Below are 24014 nucleotides of genomic sequence, written 5' to 3'. Positions count from 1 at the left end.
TGCCTCTCATTATCTTGTATACCTCAGTTAAGTCCCCTCTCCTCCTCCTTTTCTCCAATGATAAAAGTCCGAGCTCAGTCAACCTCTCCTCATAAGATAAGCCCTCCAGTCCAGCACCCTGGTAAACCTTTTCTGAATCTTCTCCAAAGCATCCACATCTTTCTTATAATAGGGTGACCAGAACTGGACGCAGTATTCGAAATGCTGTCTAAACAAAGTTTTATAGAGCTGCAACAAGATCTCACGACTCTTAAACTCAATCCCCCTGTTAATGAAAGCCAAAACACCATATGCTTTCTTAACAACCCCGTCCACTATGTATCTGCACACCAAGATCCCTCTGCTCCTCCACACTGCCAAGAATCTTATTCTTAATCCTGTACTCAGCTTTCAAATTCGACCTTCCAAAATGCATCACCTCGCATTTATCCAGGTTGAACTCCATCTGACACCTCTCAGCCCATCTCTGCATCCTGTCAATGTCCCGCTGCACCTACAACAGCCCTCTATACTGTCAACGACACCTCCAACCTTTGTGTCATCTGCAAACTTGCTGACCCATCCTTCAAACCCCTCATCCAAGTCATTGATAAAAATTACAAACAGTAGAGGGCCAAGGACAGAGCCCTGTGGAACACCACTCATCACTGACTTCCAGGCAGAATATTTTCCTACTACCACTCGCTGTCTTCTGTTGGCCAGCCAATTCTGTATCCAGACAGCTAAGTTCCCCTGTATCCCATTCCTCCTGACCTTTTGAATGAGCCTATCATTGGGAACCTTATCAAATACCTTGCTGAATTCCATATACACCACATCCACAGCTCGATCCTCATCAACTTTTCTAGTCACATTCTCAAAGAACTTGATAAGGTTTGTGAGGCATGACCTGCCCCTCACAAAGCCGTGTTGACTGCATTTAGTCCAGCCATGCTCTTCCAGATGGTCATAAATCCTATCCCTCAGAATCCATTCCAACACCTTGCAGACGACAGACATGAGACTGACTGGTCTGTAATTGCCAGGAATTTCCCTATTTCCTTGCTTGAAGAGAGGAATTACATTTGCCTCTCTCCAGTCCTCTGGTACGACTCCAGTGGAGAGAGGCAAATGTAATTCCTCTCTTCAAGCAAGGAAATAGGGAAAGATCTTTGCAAGTGGCGAAGCAATTGCATTTCTCATTTCCCAAAGCAGCCGAGGACAAATCTGGTCCGGGCCTGGTGACTTGTCAATCTTAACGTTTGATAAAATTTTCAGCACATCAGCTTCCTTTCTCTCTCTATCCATTCCAGCATGCACACCTGCTCTTCAAAGGTTTAATTCACTACAAAGTTTGTTTCTTTCATAAAGACAGAAGAAAAAATCTCATTTAGGGCTTCCCCTACCTCCTCAGACTCCACACACAAATTCCCTATGCTATCCCTTATTGGGACTTCTCTATGGACCACCAATAGCAACAGAGATACAGAGGAGCAGATTGGGAGGCAGATTTTGGAAAAGTGCAGAAGCAACAGGGTTGCAGTCATGGGTGACTTTAACTTCCCAAATACTGATTGGAACCTCCTTCATGCAAAAAGTTTGGATGGAGCTGATTGTGCCAGGTGTGCCTAGAAAGGATTCCTGACACAATACGTAGATAGGCTGATTAGAGGGGAGGCCATATTGGATTTGGTGCTTGGCAACGAATCAGGTCAGGTGTCAGAGCTGTTGTTGGGAGGGTATTTAGTGATAGTGATCACAACTCCCTGACCTTTGCTATACTCATGGAGAGGGATAGGAAAGTATTTAATTGAGGGATGGGGAATTATAATGCTATTAGGCAGGAACTGTGGACCATAAATTGGGAGCAGATATTCTCGGGGAAATGCACAACTGAAATGCGGAGGTTGTTTAGGGAGCACTTGCTGTGAGTGCTGGACAGGTTTGTCTCACTGAGACAAGGAAGGGATGGTAGGGTGAAGGAACCATGATTGACAAGGAATGTGGAACATCTATTCAAGAGGAAGAAGGAAGTTTACTTAAGGTTGAGGAGGCACCGATCAGACAGGGTTCTAGAGGGTTGCAAGGTCGCCAGGAAGGAACTGAAGAATAAACTTAGGAGACCTAGAAGGGGGCATGATAAAGCTTTAGCGGGTAGGATTAAGGAAAATCCCAACCTTTCTACACTTATGTGAGGAACAAGAGGATGGCCAGAGTGAGGGTAGGGCCGATCAGGGATAGTGGAGGGAACTTGTGTGTGGAGTCAGAGGAAGTGGGGGTGGTTCTTAATGAATAACTTTGCTTCAGTATTCACTACAGAGAGAGACCTTGTCATTTGTGAGGGCAGTGTGAGACAGGCTGATATTCTTGAACAGGTTGATGTTAAGACGGAGGATGTGCTGGAAATTTTGAAAAGCAAAGATAGATAGATACTGAGAGAACTTGTAGCCTTACATGTGACATATTTGCTACAGGAAATGCAGGAAAATGCTTGACGATGGTGGGATGGGAAGGAGGTGCATTTGCTCAGAAGAATCGGGGACATCTGTCTTTGGTATCAATGGATCAATGTAAATAAGGTGATAACATTTGTTCACTTGTGGAACGTGTGGCAGTACTTCTTTCTCACCCTGGGAGCTGAAAGCTGCACATATTCCACAGCGGGATGTTGGATAACTGAGTTTCTGGTTCATATTGAAGACTCTTAACAAAACTCATACTCAATACGAGAAGAAGTTGTAATTTAATAAGCTGAAAGGAGCATGCACGGAATAGAACAATCCTGATACATTTTCATGTATACCACACTCAGCAAATGTAAATTTATGAAGCCCAGCTCCCTAACCTTGACTGTTCTGGAAGGTGACTGTCTCATTACCCTTACAGGCTAGGGAAACACCAAGGCTGAAACTGAGATAGTAAAGAAGTTAGAAGATGTTCATACGTGAGAGAAAGGGAGAAAACATTCCTCTGTAAATTACATTCACTGACTGAAGGGTTCAAGGGACACAGAGAGGGAGAGACAGGATGGAAGCTGGAGGAAAGGTTAATTCTTTGTGGTCTGATTTGAGTGAACACTTGCTTGTCATGGATTGTGTTGTTCCTGGAGCTCGAGATCTGGGAGTATTATGAATTTAATTTGCATTCAGGGAATCTAAGATGATTTTAAAAGAAATGGACAATAATACTGGGCAGGTTAGCTGAGCAAGGTTACCTCATGACCTTTCCCACATAGTTTACACTCGTCCCTCGTTATAATGCACTAGCCAAAGCAATCCACCATTTTTCCTGGTTTGATCAGACATCCCCCTTTGATATGAATGTAGCTTAATTAGTCAAGCATACTCAGACCTATCAATGAGTTTCTCTTCCTCTGCAAACTTTTGCCATCTTATTGCTGCTTTATCTGATTAAGGACATGTGTTTTTTTTGTAATTTTAATACCAGTTTCTGTATAAAGACAGCCTGTTTGCAGCAATGAGGTGTGTAGCCTGAGAGAGCCCTTAACTGTAAGAGCTGGCACTGTTACTCTGCTCATGGTTTTAAAACCTTAGCCCAAGCCGGGCCTGTAGGTATCTATGTCATAGTGTAACATTGATGCCATTGGTAAATAAAGGTAATAATTTAAACTAAACTGTCTATAAGAGTTTTATATTCCAGACTACCACACAGTACGATCTCCAGGATGAACCTAGGGAGGCTGACAGATCGAGTCCATCAGGGATTCCCTGAGCCGTCTCGAATAGGGACTTTAAAAATACACTCGACCAGACGGGATATACCCAAGTTCCGGATTAGAGGTGCTGAAAGAGCACAGCAGTTCAGGCAGCATCCAAGAAGCAGCGAAATCAATACCCAAGGTCACTACAGGAAGTGAGGGAAGAGGTTACTGCACCTTTGGCGATCTCTGTGTTCTTAATGTCTATTGGAGTAGTATCAGATGATTGGAAGGTAGCAAATGTTATTCCCTTGTTCAAAAAAGGGAATAGGGACAATCCTGGGAATTACAGACCAGTCAGTCTTATCGGTGGTGGGCAGATTATTGGAGAGGATTCTGAGAGACAAGATTTATGAATATTTGGAAAAGCATACAATGATTAGAGATAGTCAACATGGCTTTGTGAGGGGCAGGTCATGCCTCGCAAGCCTTATTAAATTCGTTGAGAATGTGACAAAACACATAGATGAAGGTGGAGCAGAGGATGTGGTATACATGAATTTTAGCAAAGCGTTTGATAGGGTACCCATAGTAGGCTCAGAAAGTAAGGAGGAATGGGATATAGGGAAACCTGTCTGTCTGGATACAGAATTGGCTAGCCCAAACAAGACAGAGGGTGGTAGTAGGTGGAAAGTATTCAACCTGGTGCTTGGTGACCAGTGGTGTTTGACATGTATCAGTTATGGGGCCTCTGCTCTTTGTGACTTTTATAAATGACTTGGATAAGGAAGTGGAAGGGTGGGTAAGTTTGCCAATGATACGTAGGTTGGTGGAGTTGTGGACAGTGTGGAGGGCTGTTGTAGGTTGCAACAGGACATTGACAAGATGCAGAGCTGGGCTGAGAAGTGGCAGACGGAGTTCAACCTAGAAAAGAATAAAGTGATTATTTTTGCAAGGTCAAATCTGAATGCAGATTAGAGTTAAAGGCAGAATTCTTGGCAGTGTGGAAGAACAGAGGGATCTTGGGGTCCATGTCCATAGATCCCTCAAAGTTTCCACTCATGTTGATAGGGTTGTTAAGAAGGCATATGGTCTGTTGGCTTTCATTAGCTGGGGATTGAGTTTAAGAGCAGTGAGGTTATGCTGCAGCTCTGTAGAGCCCTGGTTAGACCACACTTAGAATATTGTGTTCAGTTCTGGTCACCTCATTATAGGAAGGATGTGGAAGCTTTAGAGAGGGTGCAGAGGAGATGTACCAGGATGCTGCTATATGTCTTAGAGCTATAGAGTCATTGAGATGTACAGCATGGAAACAGACCCTTCGTTTCAACCCGGCCATGCTGACCAAATATCCCAACACAATCTAGCCCCACCTGCCAGCACCCAGCCCATATCCCTCCAAATGCCTCTTAAATGCTGCAATTGTACCAGCCTCCACTACATCCTCTGGCAGCTCATTCCATACACGTACCATCCTCTGCGTGAAAAAGTTGCCCCTCAGATCTCTTTTATATCTTTCCCCCTCACCCTAAACCTATGTCCTTTAGTTCTGGACTCCCTGACCCCAGGGAAAAGATTTTGTCTATTTATCCTATCTATTTAGCCCATTTGTCTATTTAGCCCATCATAATTTTGTAAACCTCTATAAGGTCACCCCTAGCCTCCGACGCTCCAGGGAAAGCAGCACCAGCCTGTTCAGCGTCTCTTTATAGTTCAATTCCTTGAACCCTGGCAACATCCTTGTAAATCTTTTCTGAACCCTTTCAGGTTTTACAACATCTTTCCAATAGGAAGGAGACCAGAATTGCAAACAATATTCCAACAGTGGCCTAACCAATGTCCAGTACAGCCGCAACATGACCTCCTAACTCCTGTACTCAATACTCTGACCAATAAAAATAAAACATAACAAATGTATTCTTCATTCTCCTATCTACCTGCGACTCTAATTTCAAGGAGCTATGAACTTGCACTCCAAAGTCTCTTTGTTCTGCAACATTCCCTAGGACCTTACCATTAAGTGTGTAAGTCCTGCTAGAATTTGCCTTGCCTTTCCAAATACATGTATATCCTGTTCCTCAGGATTCTCTCCAACACCTTGCCCACCACTGACATCAGGCTCACTGGTCTATAGTTCCCTGGCCTGTCCTTACCACCTTTCTTAAACAGTGGCACCACGTTAGCCAACCTCCAGTCTTCCGGCCTCTCACCTGTGACTATCAACGATACAAATATCTCAGCAAGAGGCCCAGCAATCACTTCTCTTGCTTCCCAGAGTTCAAGGATACATCTGATCAGGTCCTGGGGATTTTTCCACCTTTATGCATTTCAAGACGTCCAGCAGTTCCTCCTCTGTAATCTGGACATTTTGCAAGGTGTCACCATCTATTTCCCTATAGTCTTTATCTTCCATACCCTTTTCCACAGTAAATACTAATGCAAAATATTCATTTAGTATCGCCACCATTTTCTGTGGCTCCACACAAAGGCCGCCTTGTTGATCTTTGAGGGGCCCTATTCTCTCCCTAGTTACCCATTTGTCCTTAAGATGTTTGTAAAAACCATTTGGATTCTCCTTATTTCTATTTGCCAAAGCTATCTCATGTCCCCTTTTCACCCGCCTGATGTCCCTCTTAAGTATACTCCTACTGCCTTTATATCCGTCTAAGGATTCACTCAATCTATCCTGTGCTTACCTTACATATGCTTCCTTCTTTTCCTTAACCAAACTCTCAATTTCTTTAGTCATCCAGCATTCCCTATACCTACCAACCTTTCCTTTCATCCTGACAGGAATATACTTTCTCTGGATTCTCGTTCTGAAGGCTTCCCATGAACGGTATGTAGGTTAGTCTGATCTTAGAATAGTAGAAAAGACCAGGGCCGAAGGGCCTGCGCTGTTCTATGTTCTAAACAAGTTTGATCCTCATATAATGCCCCAGTGTTCACTGACAGACACTGGCTCAATTTTAAACTTCACATTCTTGTTTTCACACGTAATCTCTGTCCTCTCCTAACTCCAGCTTTTCGAGAATACTAGATTGTAATTCTATCCTAGCTGTCCCTTCAGCTACCCAGGCATTAAGCTGTGGGATTGGCTCCCAGAATTCCTCCATCTCTCCAAGTCTCTCAATTTAAAAAAATCATTCAAGTGACGTGTTGGTGCCAACATTGTTGCCCACCCATAATAACCCAGGGGGCAGTTAAGAGTCAAACACGTTGCTGTGGGTCTGGAGTCACATATGGGTCAGACCAGGGAAGGTTGACAGATTTCTTTCCTAAAGGGCATTAATGAAGCAGTTGGGCTTTTGCAACAGTTGACAGTGGTTACACAATTACCACTAGGCCAGCTTTCTCACTTCCTGATTTTTATAGAGTCTATATTTCACCAACTAACATTGTGGGATTTGAAACCATATTCTCCAGAACAATCTCTCAGAGAAATGGCTGAACAATGAAAGTCAAGAATTTACCACAGTGGGAAAACGGGTGATTCAGCAACTCAGGATTTTGAACAAGAATCAGGCATAGAGTGTGATGCTCATGAAACTGTCAGAGGAGGGAGCCAGATGAAGATGTAGAGATAGGGACTGCACTAGCACAATGGTGTTTGACCAGGGTGAGGAATGTAAAAATAGTCCGAGAGGGAAAGCTTCATTCGTCACTCAGTCATACCACAGTCATGGGCGTGGTGTAAATGCTACCACCCACAGTCAGCACACACCCACTTAGCACGAGGGCACATTCGGGATGGAGGTGTGGGACAATGGAGTGAGTGCTGATCCAGGACCAAAGCTGGGAGCATGGAGAGAGAATGGGCAGGAGGATGGAGAGCTGAGACCTCCGCTGGCCAGCAGTCGAGGAGGAAGTGACTGGGTCGAGGCAATTAGTGCTGTCGCCTTGGTCAGCTCTTCAGAGAATCGCAAGAGAGGCCTGGAGGGCAGCTGTAGTCTAATCACAGACAGCATCAAAGCTGGATCAGCCTCAGGAGAGTCAGAAAGACAATACGTGATGAAGGATTAGGGTTTAAGACGTTGATTAATCGTGAGCAGTAAAAAGGAAGGAAGCAAGATGGTACAAATGGTAAGCAGAAACAGGGAGGAAAGGGGTAATGGAAGGGTGGACTATGATGGGTTCAGGGCTGGAGCAACTGTCAAAATATGCACAAAATCAATTGCATTTGATGTGGCTTCTTCTATGTCAAGGCCATTATCTGAATGGAGGAAACTGATATTTAGATACTTAATGTCTTGTTCAATTCTGAAGGGGGAGCTTTCATTTTGACCAATGGTGTAAAATGGGAACTAATGATTCAATGGTCTGCATACTAACCTTCTGAGATCCATGCACAAGGACACCCAGATCCATCTGCATCTCAGAGCTCTGCAACTTCTCATCATTTAAATAATCTGCTTCTTTCTTATTCTTTGTCATAATTGATAATTTCCCACTTTGTACTCCATTTGCCAGTTCTTTGCCCACTCACATCACCTACCTGTATTCCTTTGTAGCTGCCTTATGTCCTCTTCACAGCCCACTTCATCAGACTGCCAACAAAGCAACATATTCACAGACAACAGAAAGAGACGAGCTTGAGAGAGAGAGAGAGAGAGAGAGAGAGAGAAACAGAGAAACATAAAACTACACACACAGGGAGTGATTCAGGCAAAAGAGGTGCAATTCACACACATTCCTACTTGAGACAACCATATACAGATTGACACCCAGAACAACAGAGGTACACACATATGTTCACATATTGATATGTACAAAATGCAATCAGTCCACAAGTTGTTTTTCTAGTTTATTTGGTAGTGTTCTTCGTCATAGAGTCATACAACACGGAAACAGTCTCTAAGGTCCAACCAGTTAATGCCGAGTATAATCCCAAACTAAGCTAGTGTCACCTGCCAGCCCCTGGCTCATATCTCTCCAAACTTTTCCTATTCATGTATTCATCAAAATGTCTTTTAGAAACATCGTAATTGTACCAACATCCACCATTTCCTCAGGAAGTTCATTCCACACGTGAACCACCCTCTGTGTAAAAAATTTGCATCTAATGTCTTGTTTAAATCTCTCTCCTCTTACCTGAAAAATGTGCCCCCAAGTCTTGAGCTCCCCCATCTTAGGGAAAAACAACTACCATCAACTCTATCCATACCTTCTGCGAACAGAACAGAGTTTGACTTGCAGGGATAGTGCTTAGAGTTGATTGAAGTCAATTTGAATGACTCTCCAACAAATGAACCAATGCTTTGTATATTCAAAGAGAACAGAATAGAATTCCAGTCAAAACAATGATTCTTATATTAATAGCCCATCAGGATGATCCCCATCTTTCCTGTCAGGTGGATGTAAATATTACCATAGTGTCATTTTAAAGATGAGCATGAGAGTTCTCCCCAGGGCCCTGTCCAATATTTATTCCACAATAAACTTGATAAAAACAGATTGTCTTATTTTTATTAGATTGTTGATGGGGCCTTGCTGTGTGTGAATTGGTTGCGGTATTTTGTACATTTACGACAGTGGCTGCCCTTTAATGGTACCTCATTGGGCTGGAGACGCTCTGGGATGCCCTGAGGTCACGAAAGATTCCAAATAAATAAATAAATACTTGTGTTCTTCCTTTCCTTCCAACACTTGGAAAGGGAGGAGCTTACCAAGTGACACTCAGAGATAAGGTGTGAAAAGCTGGAAAGTGAGAGTGAGAGAGTAGCAATAATAATCAGATACAACACACTGATGTGGCAGGAACAGAGTTAACTTGTTGAAGTTGTTTATTCAGGAAACATTTGAGCAAGAACTGATGCCAAAATTCCAAATCACCATTTTGAGAATCCTGCCACAGGATTTTTAAGTTTTGAGTCCACAAGGAAAAGTGAGGCCCAAGCTGATTTATTGGCAAAATTCAAAGGCATGGATTGAATATAAATAATGTTTTAACTGCTGCTGCTCCATATTATCTGTGAATCTAGGGGCACAGTCTCAAAAGCAGAGCTGGGCTACCCAGCAGGATATAAAACAGTCATGATTCACCTTTGAATAGCTTTGTAAGTGAACTGTCTGGAATGGGCTCAGTCTGCGTGGCTAACAGCACAGTCAGCATATACAGCACCAAACTGGAACAGAGCAAAACCCTATTCCTGTACATAATGAAAAACTGCTGTCAATTGTTACAAACTGTACAGTTGGATATTTCTGAAAAAAACGTGGTGCAATAACAAAACCAATTCATTCAGAGCGATTGTAATCTCTCCATCTGGAACAAGACGATATTTTGAGTTCAGCCATAAGAACATAGGTCAGCTGTCACAATGACGGGCAGCACGGTGGCACAGTGGTTAGCACTGCTGCCTCACAGTGCCAGGGACCTGGGTTCAATTCCCGCCTCAGGCGACTGTCTGTGTGGAGTTTGCACGTTCTCCCCGTGTCTGCGTGGGTTTCCTCCGGGTGCTCCGGTTTCCTCCCACAGTCACAAAGATGTGCGGGCCAGGTGAATTGGCCATGCTAAATTGCCCCTAGTGTTAGGTAAGGGGTATATGTAGGGGTATGGGTGGGTTGCGCTTCGGCGGGTTGGTGTGGACTTGTTGGGCCGAAGGGCCTGTTTCCACACTGTAAGTAATCTAATCTAAAAATGACTTTCCAGATTTGCCATCAGGGATTTGTTCTCTAGGCCTATTCTCCAGGATGTGTCCCTCTGTGCTCCCCATGCAATTGACAGGATAATATTCAATATGGTAATTGACAATGCCTGTTACCCTGCAATGTGTGGAAATGTATTCAATTTAGATTGGAAATGTAACAGCACATTGGGTGGAATTAATGGCCATGTCAAATCTCACAGATTTATTGAGACAGAAATGATTTCCATGTAAAATTAATTATTTTATATGGTGATATTTTCTCTTGGGGTAAGATAACAGATGACACTCTTTCTATTGTGTGTTAGTGTTTGCAACAGTGTGGGGCTGGTGTGCAGTAACTATTCAGATTCAGGGAAGGCACCCGTTTTCTTTGAGAAACCAATCTGTTCTGCTTCTTATTCCGTCTCCTACTTCAATATATTACTGATTTGCTGTCAAGTGACTACTTCCTCTTCACTTTGGTCAAATTAAACGCCCACACTCTAAGTCAGTTTTTCTCCCAATCTAACAATTTTACTCTTGCTGTAACTTTGTCTTTTTCCATGACTTCTTTAAATACAATTGAATTATGATCATATTTACCAATACCTACTGCCTGTCATCAGATTAAAGTTGTCAACTAAAGATTAATCTCCATTACTGGGAGCAAAGACAACAGAAAAATCACTGTTTTTTTAAAAACTATTATTTACTTTTAATTTTCTTTGAACCCTTTTGGTTTATTAGTCATACCAACATTGGAGATAGAGAGAGGGGACTATTTGACCATGGGGTGCAGTCACAGCGTGGCAAAACCTCCACACATATGTTCAAATCCAAGTCACAAGTCCCCAAATTTCAATAAAATCATGAAATCTTCCTACCACCAGGAAGTTCTGACTGCACACCACTTAGAAACAAATCTGAAATCAATTACTTTTCAAACCATGGAGAACACCAGCAGTAAACAGAGAGCTACAGAGACATCAGTGTCTCCAGTTCATAAAGAGCTATGCTGCATTAACTTAACAGTAAGTCACAGCACACAGCCATAGCTCAGCCAGTGCCTATTACCATCCAGATCAGTCCCATCATATCCCAAGAAAAATTGTGACACATTTGCACACAGTGGCAGAGTCTACACTTCTTGTGGGATATTTTTGCTGCTGTCCGGACAGTTTTGTGTATTTAACTGTGCCTCAGTTCTCTTCTTCCTCTTTAAATGGTACTGATGATTCTTGGATTTTAAGTGAGCTGAAAGATAAACAAACAAATATTAGCAAGTCTGGAAACTTTAATTCACAATAACCTCACCTTAACAGGCAAGACATGCTGAAACCCAGATTGGATGTATAAAACCTGGTTAGATCTGACTTGGAGTACTGAGGGCAGATCTGGGAACCAAATCTCTGGAAGGATATCTAGGTCTTGGAGGGAGTACAATGTACGTTTACAAGAAGTGATGACTAGACTTCAAGAGTGAAAACATGAGGAGAGATTATATAAATTAGAACTGAAAGAATTGCTGATGCTGGAAATCAGAAACCAAAACAAAAGTTGCTGGAAAGGCTCAGCAGGTCCGGCAGGGTCTGTGGAGAGTTGATGTTCTGAGGAGTTGTCACTGGATCAGAAACATTAACTCTGATTGCTCTCCACAGATTAGATTAGATTACTCAGTGTGGAAACAGGCCCTTCGGCCCAACAAGTCCACACCGACCTGCCGAAGTGCAACCCGCCCAGACCCATTCCCCTACATCTACCCCTTTACCGAACACTACAGGCAATTTAACATGACCAATTCACCTGACCCGCACATCTGTAGACTGTGGGACGAAGCCGGAGCACCCGGAGGAAACCCACGCAGACACGGGGAGAATGTGCAAACTCCACACAGAGTTGCCCGAGGCAGGAATTGAACCTGGGACCCTGGTGCTGTGAGGCAGCAGTGCTAACCACTGTGCCACCATTCTGCGCCCTGCTGCTAGACCTGCTGAATTTTTCCACCACATGCACATGCTTGCACTCTCATAGACTCAAGTACATTATTTATATGTATCACAAGCAGTAAGTAACCCAGCACTGATCACACTGCCCAGCCTGATCTGTGCCACCTTATTTGTTGCTGATCCCTCATGAGTCACCTCCAGATTTGACCCTTCCCATGCTCTCCTGCTTGGTTTCCCATATTCTACCCCTCATAATCTTGAGTCATGTGAGCATCTGCTTCTCTATACAAACTTGTGCCAAACGTTTACCCACCATCCCTATACCTGATGGCCTACTGTGGGTCCCAGTCCATAAAGCCGCATTTAAAAAATCTTATCAATCTTTTTTTAAAAAAAATCCTTCCATAACGTCACATCTTCCCTTCTGTAATCTTCTCTAACTTTAGAAAGCGGATATTTGCTCCTCTAATTTTTTACACACTGCTGATTTAAATCATTCCACTGTCAGCTGTACATTTAGTTATCAAGGCCTTAAGCTCTGGATTTAACTCCTTGAATCTATCCCTCCTTCTCTCTCGCTAACTTACCTCAAAATACCTCAAAAAAAAAAGCAGCTCTTACAGCCACAATTGTTTTTCCATTCTCCATCTTGGATTACCCAGAATCCCTAGGATGAGAGGGGAAAGATATAAAAGAGAGACCTCAGGGGCAACTTTTTCACACAGAGGGCGGTACGTGTACGGAATGAGTTGCCAGAGGAAGTGGTGGAGGCTGATGCAATTACAGCATTTAAAAGGCATCTGGATGGTATGTGAATAGGAAGGGTTTAGAGAGATATGGGCCAAGTGCTGGCAAATGGAGCTAGATTAGGTTAGGATATCTGGTCAGCATGGATGAGTTGGAGTGAAGGGTCTGTTTCCATGTTATACATCTCTATCACTCTAACTTCACCTTAAAATCTCATATTTGGTCGTCTATTCCAGTGGCTAAGTGTGATATTCTATTTCAGGATACTCTTGCCAAGCACACTTTGATATGTTACTAAATGTTACTAAACTGGCTCAAAGGTAGAAGACAGAGGGTGGTGGTGGAGGGTTGTTTTTCAGATTGGAGGCCTGTGACAGTGGAGCGCCACAAGGATTGGTGCTGGGTCCTCTAGCTTTTGTCATTTACATAAATGATTTGGATGTGAGCATAAGAGGTACAGTTAGTAAGTTTGCAGATGACACCAAAATTGGAGGTGTAGAGGACAGCAAAGAGGGTTACCTCAGATTACAACAGGATCTTGACCAGATGGGCAATGGGCTGAGAAGTGGCAGATGGAGTTTAATTTAGATAAATGCGAGGTGCTGCATTTTGGGAAAGCAAATCTTAGCAGGACTTATACACTTAATGGTAAGGTCCTAGGGAATGTTGCTGGACAAAGAGACTTTGGAGTGCAGGTTCATAGCTTCTTGAAAGTGGAATCGCAGGTAAATAAGGTGGTGAAGAAGGCGTTTGGTATGCTTTCTTTTATTGGTCAGATATTGAGTACAGGAGTTGGGAGGTCATGTTGTGGCTGTACAGGACATTGGTTAGGTCACTGTTGGAATATTGCGTGCAATTCTGTCTCCTTCCTATTGGAAGGATGTTGTGAAACTTGAAATGGTTCAGAAAAGATTTACAAGGATGTTGCCAGGGTTGGAGGATTTGAGCTACAGAGAGAGGCTGAACAGGCTGGGGCTGTTTTCCCTGGAGCATCGGAGGCTGAGGGGTGACCTTAAAGAGGTTTACAAAATTATGAGGGGCATGGATAGGATAAATAGACAAAGTCTTTTCCCCGGGATCGGGAGTCCAGAACTAGAGGGCATAGGTTTAGGGTGAGAGGGGAAAGATATAAAAGAGACCTAAGGGGCAACAATTTCACGCAGAGAGTGATATGTATATGGAATGAGCTGCCAGAGGAAGTGGTGGAGGTTAACATAATTGCAACATTTAAGAGGTATTTGGATGGGTATATGAATAGGAAGAGTTTGGAGGGATATGGGCCGGGTGCTGGCAGGTGGGACTAGATTGGGTTGGGATATCTGGTCGGCATGGATGGGTTGGACCAAAGGGTCTGTTTCCATGCTGTACATCTCTCCGACTCTATGAAAAACCAGTACATGTCAAACTACTTGACATTAAAGCCACTAGGTAAATGAAAGATGTCATTGTAGCACTGAGATTTTCTCAACAATTAAGTCAACAATTCAGACTGGGTTCTTGCCCATTGCCAATCTGGGACAAGTTAGGTCAGTTATGTTGGGAACTGGCATGTAGGCTGATACTGAGGTCAATTACTGCCAGGATCTAGGAAATGGGAAGTGACCACAATCCATTTTCCAATACACTATTGACTCCTCTCTGTTGGAAGTTTGCCACGCAGCCTGGATGTCAATAGGATGAAGTAGACTCACGACTTTCTAGTCTGCCTTTAATGTGGAGTAGTTTGACTAGCTGTGTTGAGTAGTTTGACTAGCTAGAAGACAGCACTTCATATTTTCCTTTAAAATAACAAAAAGTTAGGGTCTAGGCTACCTTCTTAAAATACTTTGAGGGGGTCTGGTCTGGTACATAACACAGTTCACATTCTGTTTGAGTGTTGTTCCTTTTGTTTTCAGGGAAAGAAGCCTTCTAGTCTGCCTCTAGACTCACTTTCTAACCCCATATACATATTAGCCAAAACACCAAGGAAATAATGAAATAAAAACAGAAATAACTGGATTAGACTAGATTAGACTTACAGTGTGGAAACAGGCCCTTCAGCCCAACAAGTCCACACCGACCCGCCGAAGCGCAACCCACCCATACCCCTACATTTACCCCCTACCTAACACTACGGGCAATTTAGCATGGCCAATTCACCTGACCCGCACATGTTTGGACTGTGGGAGGAAACCGGAGCACCCGGAGGAAACCCACGCAGACACAGGGAGAACGTGCAAACTCCACACAGTCAGTCGCCTGAGTCGGGAATTGAACCCGGGTTTCAGGCGCTGTGAGGCAGCAGTGCTAACCACTGTGCCACCCTGCCGCCCACAGTGAGAGAAAACAGAGTTAATATTGAGAGTCCACTGAACCGACTTCAGTTGGAAATGTTAACTGTTTACTATCCACAGATGCTGCCAGACTTGCTGTGTTTCTCCAGCTATTTCTGTTTTTATTTCAGATTTCCAGCATCTGCAACTCCTTAATTCATTTAAAGAAAGAATGAACATTGGTCAGAGAGAAAACAGATTAATAAGACCACCAATTATTCCTAATCTACATGGATTCAAAATCAGACGATAGTGTTACTAGATTGTCTCCACTCAATGTTCTACCAGAGAGATAAAGAGACTGTCCCCTTATACCCTCAACTCTGCCCATTCACTTTGAGACACAGTAACCACTAATCCTTACCCTTCCATTCCCGGTCACCCAGGATGATCTTGTCACACAATTCACATACGCGTCGTTTCCTCTTCTCCTCATTTTGGTCATATTCCATGGTTAAAGGCAGCACTGGGGGCTCTTCTCCCTGAAAACAAACAGAATGTGAACTGTGTTATGTACCAGACTAGACCCCCTCAAACTATTTTAAGAAGGTAGCCTAGACCCTAACTTTTTCTTATTTTAAAAGAAAATGTAAAATGCTGTGTTTCAGATGTAATGCAACTAGTCAAACTACTCGACATTAAGCAAAACACAATTTATTTAAACACTATAGTTAAAATACAAATAAAAGTAAGAAGAATTTATAATACCTTAACCATTGGAACAGCTTAGCCGAATAATAGATACAGTACCCATTACTAATTAACTGCTCCAATACAGTAACATGCCATAAATACAACACTTGGCAAAAAGGAAAATTCAAATGATGCTCACATGCAGTTCTTCAATCAAAGAGGAAAAAAATATCAAGAGAAAATTTGGAGGAAGTAGCAGTAGGAGACACTCACTAAAGCTTCTACTCAAAACTAAACAAAAAATTAGAAATCCTGGTCTGAGAGCTGACCACATCCAGCCTGCTTCCATTATTCTAACTTAAGAAAACCCCCAAGGCCTTACAAATTGTTCACGTTCTTTGAGACAACTTGGTACCTCTGGTTTACAACCTCTCTCAAAAAAAGGACAAAAATAACCTTTTAAAGTGACATCATCAGAAATGACAACACCAGAGGAACTACATCAAACACAGCATCTTATAAAACTACCAGTGTTCATCAAACTGAGACATTAATAGTCTATAGAGACATTAAGGGTTCTATAGAGTCTGTAACTGATTACAGAGAACGCACCACAGGTTGAGACAGTGGTTAATAAATCATATGATATTCTGGGCTTCACCAACAGAAACAAATCAAGTGATGATAAATTTTTACATATACTGGTTCAGCCTTAGCTTGTGAATATGGCGTCTAGTTCTGGACACTGCACTTTGTGAAAGAAATAAAGTCATTAGACAGAGAGCAGAAAAGAATCACCAAGACTGGCTTCAGGGATGAGAGATTTCAGTTGCATGGATAGTTTGGAGGCATTGGCACTGTTTGCCTTGGAGCAGACAAGGTGGAGGTTCAGAGGGGGTTTGATGGAGGGGTCTGGATCCAGTAGGTGGAGAGAAACTATTTCTATGGGTGGGAGTACTGAGGACTCAATGCTCAGGTTTAAACTAATTAGGAAAATAAGATCAATGCAAGCAGGAGGAAATGGTTTTCACTGCAGTGAATGATTACCATCTGGAGTGTACTGCCTGAGGTTCCATCGAGGATTTCAAAAGGGAATTGAATTATTATTGAAAAGGAACAGTGTGCATGGCTATTTGGCAAGATGGGCTAAATACAATTAAATGAATTTCCCTTCACATGGTCAGCCCAGATACACTGGACCAAATGGCCTCTTTCAGTACAATTCTATGAGCTGAGTCAGGGAACAGCTGTAATATTTAGAGAATGAAAAGCTTGCATTGACATAGTGCCTTTCACTACAACAGGAGGTCTCCTGAAATATAGTCACTCCTGCAGTGCGGGAAGTGCAGCAGTTAATTTGAACACAGCTGGCTGTCACAATCCTGCTAATAACCAGATGAAACAAAAACAGGAATTGCTGGAGAAACTCAGCAGGTCAGGCAGCATTCATGAAGAGTTAACGCTTCAACTCCACTGACGCTTCAATTGTTCTGAAGAAGGGCCAATGCACTCAAAATATTAACTCTGTTTCTCTGCACAGATGCTGTCAGATCTGCTGAGTTTCTCCAGCAATTTGTTTGTGTTTCAGATTTCCAGCATCTACTGTTCTCGGTTGTTTGTGATATTGATTCAGGAATAAATATTGACCAGAACACCAGAGACATTCCCTTCTTTTCTTTGAATAGTACCAATAGATCTCTTTACATCTAACCAAGGGGACTGACAGGGCCTCAGGCTAAGGGTGTTATTGGATAGGTAGATTTAATGTATATTTAAAGTGATATAAATATTAAATACAGGGTGCTGAAGACAAGTAACCAGGGAAGATTGAAATGTAAAAATGCACAACTGGAAAATAATGAGTTAATTCATAGAATCATTAAATCCCTACAGTGCAGGAGCAGGCCACTTAGCCCACCGGGTCTGCACGGACCCTTGGAAGAGTAGTATATTCAGAACCATGACCCCCCCCCCCACTAACTTTATTCCTTGTAATCCTGCATTTCCCACGGCCAATCCACCTAACCTACACATCCTTGGGTACCATGAGCCATTTAGCATGGCCAGTCCACCTAGCCTGCACATCTCAGGACTTTGTAGGCAGAGAGATGTACTACTAATTCAAGAAAACAGAAAAAGAATAATTAAACAGCGAGCTTACAACAGAGGAGTTTGAAAGTTGAATTATGAGCAAATGGCAGAGGAACAGGTTAGGGGAAGAATTCAGTGGGTGGACTGAATGAGGGGCTGAAAGATTCCATTTCCATGAAATTATCTGGGAATTAATGCACGAGAACAGTTTAGCCAATATTATATTCCATACAAGACTTCTTTAGGATCCTGAGGGGTCTTGACACCATACATGTGGAGAAGATTTTTCTCTTATGGGAGAATCAAATATCAAGGGTTTCCCATTTACAACAGAGATTATGCAAATAGTGTTGAGACTTGTGACTCTTTGGGACTCTCCTCCAGAAAAGATGGTGAAAATAGAGTCCTTAAATATTTGTAAAGGCAGAGGTAAATAGATCCTTGTTAAGCAACAAGGTGAAAGACCATCGATGGTAGACAGCATTAGAAATTTAACAGTAATAGGTAACAATCAACAAGCAAGGACAAAGCAGCATTGTATAATATACAGTTTCTCTGAAAATAACTTCAAGAAGAGGTAAAATGGGCAATGATGCTAAGGAACGTTCACATTTCAGAAGCAGCAAGTCAAAGGTTAACAGCCTGAGTATAGTTTAGAAAGCTATGGGAACAGTGTTTTTAAGTACAATATTGATTTAAATAAAGGAGTGCAAAGTGCTGCTTTTTCTAAGTCTATCAAGGCTACAATAAATAATTAAAAAGAAGTCCTCTAAATCTTGATTTTTTTTCTTCACCTGAATGGGTCCAGGCCAAACCTTGGTGTTAAGAGTATGAGAGAGGAGATGGAAGGGCAAATGTTGAAAAACACAGAACAGTCTGTGGGAGACAGCTGCAGCCAGAAGCTATTTCTGCAGGGGGCAGCAGAGTAGGAGGTTCGAGTGCATCCATGAGAATGTTCACTGTGTAACAATGCAAACTGTATTACTGAATGACCATAACCTGGGTCAGTCCGTAATTATATTAATGTAAATGACCTAGGTTTACTGAAAAAATATAACTGATTGTGGGAATTTGTATGTCATCTTCAGGTATATGCGATCCCCTTGCGTACGCTCAAATAAACCAGTGGACAAAGATCTTTGTTGGTTCTTTTCTGCTAGAAATGAGCTGTACCAATTTGCTGCTTTCCCTAAGGCTCTGCCATTGATGCAGCACTTTTAACGGACAGGTCAAAATTGATCTCTCAACTTTGCAAAGAGTGGGGATAAACGAGTGCCTTTCTGGTTGGCAATCAGTGACTAGTGGTGTGCCTCAGGGATCAGTGTTGGGACCATAATTATTCACAATTTATGTAAATGATTTGGAGTTGGGGACCATGTGTAGTGTGTCAAAGTTTGCAGATGACACTAAAATGAGTGGCAGAGCAAAGTGTGCAGAGGGCTGGGAAACTTTGCAGAGGAAAGTGAGTGGGCAAAGCTCTGGCAGATGGAATACAATGTTAATAAATGTGAAGTCATCCATTTTGGTCGGAGTAACAGTAAAAAGGACTATTTCTTGAACAGTAAAAAGTTGCAGCTTGCTGACTTGCAGAGAGACCAGGGTGTCCTTGTGCATGAATCACAGAAAGTAGATCCGTAGGTACAACAAGTAATTAGGAAGGCAAATGGAATTTTGTCCTTCATTGCTGAAGGGATTAAGTCTAAAAGCAGGGAGGTCATGTCACAGCTGTACAAGGTGCTGGTGAGGCCATACCCTGGAGGACTGTGTGCAGTTTTGGTCTTCTGACTTGAGAAAGGACACACTGGCACTGGAGGGGCTGCAGAGGAGGTTCAGTAGACAATAGATGAAGGAGTAGACCATTCTGCCCTTCGAGCCAGCACCACCATTCATTATGATCATGGCTGATCATCCTCAATCAGTATCCTGTTCCTGCCTTATTCCCATAATCCTTGATTCCACTATCCTTAAGAGCTCTATCCAACTCTTTCTTGAAAGTATCCAGAGACTTGGCCTCCACAGCCTTCTGGGGCAGAGCATTCCACACTCACCACTCTCTGGGTGAAGAAGTTTCTCCTTAACTCTGTTCTAAATGGCCTACCCCTTATTTTTAAACTGTGTCCTCTGGTTCGGGACTCAGCCATCAGCAGAAACATGCTTCCTACCTCCACAGTGTCCAATCCTTTAGTAATCTTATTCGTCTCAATCAGATCCCCTCTCATCCTTCTAAATTCAGGGATATACAAGCCCAGTCACTCCAATCTTTCAACATAAGACAGTCCCGACATTCCAGGAATTGACCTCGTGAACCTACGCTGCACTCCCTCAATAGCCAGGATGTCTTTCCTCACATTTGGAGACCCGAACTGCACACAGTACTCCAGGTGTGGTCTCACCAGGGCCCTTCACTAGGTTGATTCTGGAGTTGAGGGGGTTGGCTTATAAGGAGAGACTGAGTAGACTGGGATTATATTCATTGGAATTCAGGAGAATGGGCGGGGTGGGAATTCTTATGGAAACATATAAAATTATGAAGGGAATAGATAAGATAGATGTAGAGAGGATGTTTCCAATAGCAGGTGAAACTAGGAGAAGAGGGCACAGCCTAAAAATTGGGGGGGGGGAAGCAGATTTAGGACTGAATTGAGAAGGAACTTCTTCACCCAGAATGTTTTGAATCTACGGAAGTTCCTGCCCAGTGAAGTGATTGACACTACTTTGGTAAACATTTTTAAAGCTAAGATAGATCTTTTTTGAACAATAAAGGAATTAAGGGATATGGTGAGAGTGTGGGTAAGTGGAGCTCAGTCTACAAAAAGATCAGCCAGAAGGGCCAGACGACCTACTCCTGCTCCTGGTTCTTACGATCAAGTATGTTCTGGACTTTAGAGTTTTAACTGTCAGCTGAGTGCACTAGACCCAGGACGCATAGATAATGAGAGTGTGGCTTTTTTATGAATTTGTTTCCTTCTCACATTTAATTCTTTATTTTTGATTTTGCAGGCCCGCAGCTTTCATTACTTTCTACTTCAATACGTCTTGCTGCCGAGAGAATCAGCAGTTACAGCAGATGATGAAGGTTCATTGAACATAGAACGATACAGCACAGAACAGGCCCGTCGGCCCATGATGTTGTGCCGAACATATGTCCTAGCTTAAGCACCCATCCATGTACCTATCCAATTAAAGGTCACCAATGATTCTGACTCTGCCACTCCCACAGGCAGCGCATTCCATGCCCCCACCACTCTCTGGGTAAAGAACCTACCCCTGACATCCCCCCTATACCTTACACCCTTCACCTTAAATTTATATCCCCTTGTAACACTCTGTTGTACCCGGTGAAAAAGTCTCTGACTGTCCACTCTATCTATTCCCCTGATCATCATATAAACCTCTATCAAGTCACCCCTCATCCTTTGCTGTTCCAATGAGAAAAAGCCTAGCACTCTCAACCTATCCTCGTACGATCTATTCTCCATTCCAGGCAACATCCTGGTAGATCTCCTCTGCACCCTCTCCAAAGCTTCCACATCTTTCCTAAAATGGGGCGACCAGAATTGCACAAAGTACTCCAACTGTGGCCTTACCAAGGTCCTGTACAGCTGCAACATCACCTCATGACTCTTGAATTCACCCCCTCTGCTAATGAACACTAATACACCATAGGCCTTCTTACAAGCTCTATCCACCTGAGTGGCAACTTTCAAAGAGCTATGAACATAGACCCCAAGATCCCTCTGCTCCTCCACCTTACTAAGAACCCTACTGTCAACCCTGTATTCCGCATTCTTATTTGTCCTTCCAAAATGGACAACCTCACACTTGACAGGGTTGAACTCCATCTGCCACTCCTCAGCCCAGCTCTGCATCATATCTAAGTCCCTTTGCAGCCGACAACAGCCCTCCTCGCTATCCACAACTCCACCAATCTTCGTATCATCTGCAAATTTACTGACACGCCCTTTAACTCCCTCATCCAAGTCAATAATAAAAATTATAAACTGCAGAGGACCCAGAACTGATCCCTGAGGAACTCCACTTGTAACTGGGCTCCAGGCTGAATATTTACCATCTACCACCACTCTGACTTCGACCGGTTAGCCAGTTCTCTATCCAACTGGCCAAACTTCCCACTATCTCATGCCTCCTGACTTTCCGCATAAGTCTACCATGGGGAACCTTATCAAATGCCTTATTAAAATCCATGTACACTACATCCACTGCTCTACCCTCATCCACATGCTTGGTCACCTCCTCAAAGAATTTACTAAGACTTGTAAAGCAAGACCTACCCCTCACAAATCCGTGCTGGCTGTCCCTAATCAAGCAGCGTCTTTCCAGATACTCATAAATCCTATCCCTCAGTACCCTTTCCATTACTTTGCCTACCACCGAAGTAAGACTAACTGGCCTGTACTTCCCAGGGTTATCCCAATTCCCTTTTTTGAACAGGGGCACAACATTCACCACTCTCCAGTCCCTTGGTACCACCCCCATTGACAGTGAAGACGAAAAGATCATTGCCAACGGCTCTGCAGTTTCCTCTCTTGCTTCCCACATAATCCTAGGATATATCCCGTCAGGCCCGGGAGACTTGTCTATCCTCAAGTTTTTCAAAATGCCCAACACATCTTCCTTCCTAACAACTATCTCCTCTAGCTTACCAGTCCGTTTCATACTCTCCGCTTTGACAATACGGTCCCTCTCATTTGTAAATACTGAAGAAAAGTACTCATTCAAGACCTCTCCTATCTCTTCCGACTCAATACACAGTCTCCCACTACTGTCCTTGATCGGACCTATCCTCGTTCTCATCATTCTCATGTTTCTCACATACACATAAAAGACCTTGGGGTTATTAGATTAGATTACTTACAGTGTGGAAACAGGCCCTTCGGCCCAACAAGTCCACACCGACCCGCCGAAGCGAAACCCACCCATACCCCTACATTTACCCCTTAACTAACACTAGGGGCAATTTAGCATGGCCAATTCACCTGACCCGCACATCTTTGGACTGTGGGAGGAAACCGGAGCACCCGGAGGAAACCCACGCAGACACGGGGAGAACGTGCAAACTCCACACAGTCAGTCGCCTGAGGCGGGAATTGAACCCAGGTCCGTGGCGCTGTGAGGCAGCAGTGCTAACCACTGTGCCACCGTGATCCTACCAGCCAAAGATTTTTCATGCCCTCTCTTAGCTCTCCTAATCCCTTTCTTCAGCTCCCTCCTGGCTATCCTGTATCCCTCCAACACTCTGTCTGAACCTTGTTTCCTCAACCTTATGTAAACCTCCTTCTTCCTCCTTACAAGACACTCAACCTCCCTCGTCAACCAAGGTTCCCTCACACGACCATCTCTTTCCTGCCTGACAGGTACATACATATCAAGGTCACGTCGTATCTGTTCCTTGAAAAAGTTCCACATTTCAATGACATCCTTCCCTGACAGCCTATGCTCCCAACTTATGCTCCTCAGATCCTGTCTTGCAGCATCATATTTACCCTTCCCCCAATTGTAAACCTGCCCTGTTGCATGCACCTCTCTCTCTCCATAACCAAGGTGAAAGTCACAGAATTGTGGTCACCATCACCAAAATGCTCACCAACAAACAAGCCCATCACTTGTCCCGGTTCGTTACCAAGTACCAGATCCAATATGGCGTCCCCTCTGGTTGGACAATCTACATACTGAGTTAGAAATGTTTCCTGGACACACTGCACAAACACCGCCCCGTCCAATCTACTTGATCTAAAGAGCTTCCAATCAATATTTGGGAAGTTGAAATCGCCTATGACTACTACCCAGTGGCTTCTGCACCTTTCCAAAATCTGTTTCCCAATCTGTTTCTCCACATCTCTGCTGCTATTGGGGGGCCTATAGTAAACACCCAACAAGGTGACTGCTCCTTTCCTATTTCTGACTTCAGCCCATACTGCCTCCAAAGGCAGATCCCCCTCGAACTGCCTATCTGCAGCAATCATACCATTTCTAATTAGCAACACCACACCCCCCCCCT

At 43.4% G+C, this 24014-nt stretch overlaps 1 protein-coding gene across 4 annotated transcripts in view; it reads right to left on the bottom strand.

Moving 5' to 3' along the window:
- Positions 1 to 8415: 8415 nt before the first annotated feature.
- trit1 (tRNA isopentenyltransferase 1) overlaps positions 8416 to 24014 on the bottom strand; it is a 47601-nt gene continuing 32002 nt past the window's right edge. For all 4 annotated transcript variants that reach the window (XM_060847130.1, XM_060847131.1, XM_060847132.1 and 1 more), the window contains exons 10-11: positions 15636 to 15753; positions 8416 to 11520 (exon numbers count right to left, since the gene is read on the bottom strand). In XM_060847130.1, the coding sequence (XP_060703113.1) occupies positions 11405 to 11520; positions 15636 to 15753 (234 nt within the window). In that variant the 3' untranslated portion in view covers positions 8416 to 11404. The remainder of the gene's footprint in view (positions 11521 to 15635; positions 15754 to 24014) is intronic.

This window comes from Hemiscyllium ocellatum, chromosome 30 (assembly GCF_020745735.1).
Source record: "Hemiscyllium ocellatum isolate sHemOce1 chromosome 30, sHemOce1.pat.X.cur, whole genome shotgun sequence".
Classification (NCBI taxonomy): Eukaryota; Metazoa; Chordata; class Chondrichthyes; order Orectolobiformes; family Hemiscylliidae; genus Hemiscyllium; species Hemiscyllium ocellatum.
The sequence above is the reverse complement of the archived record's forward strand: the minus strand, read 5'-3'. Positions and strand labels throughout refer to the sequence as shown.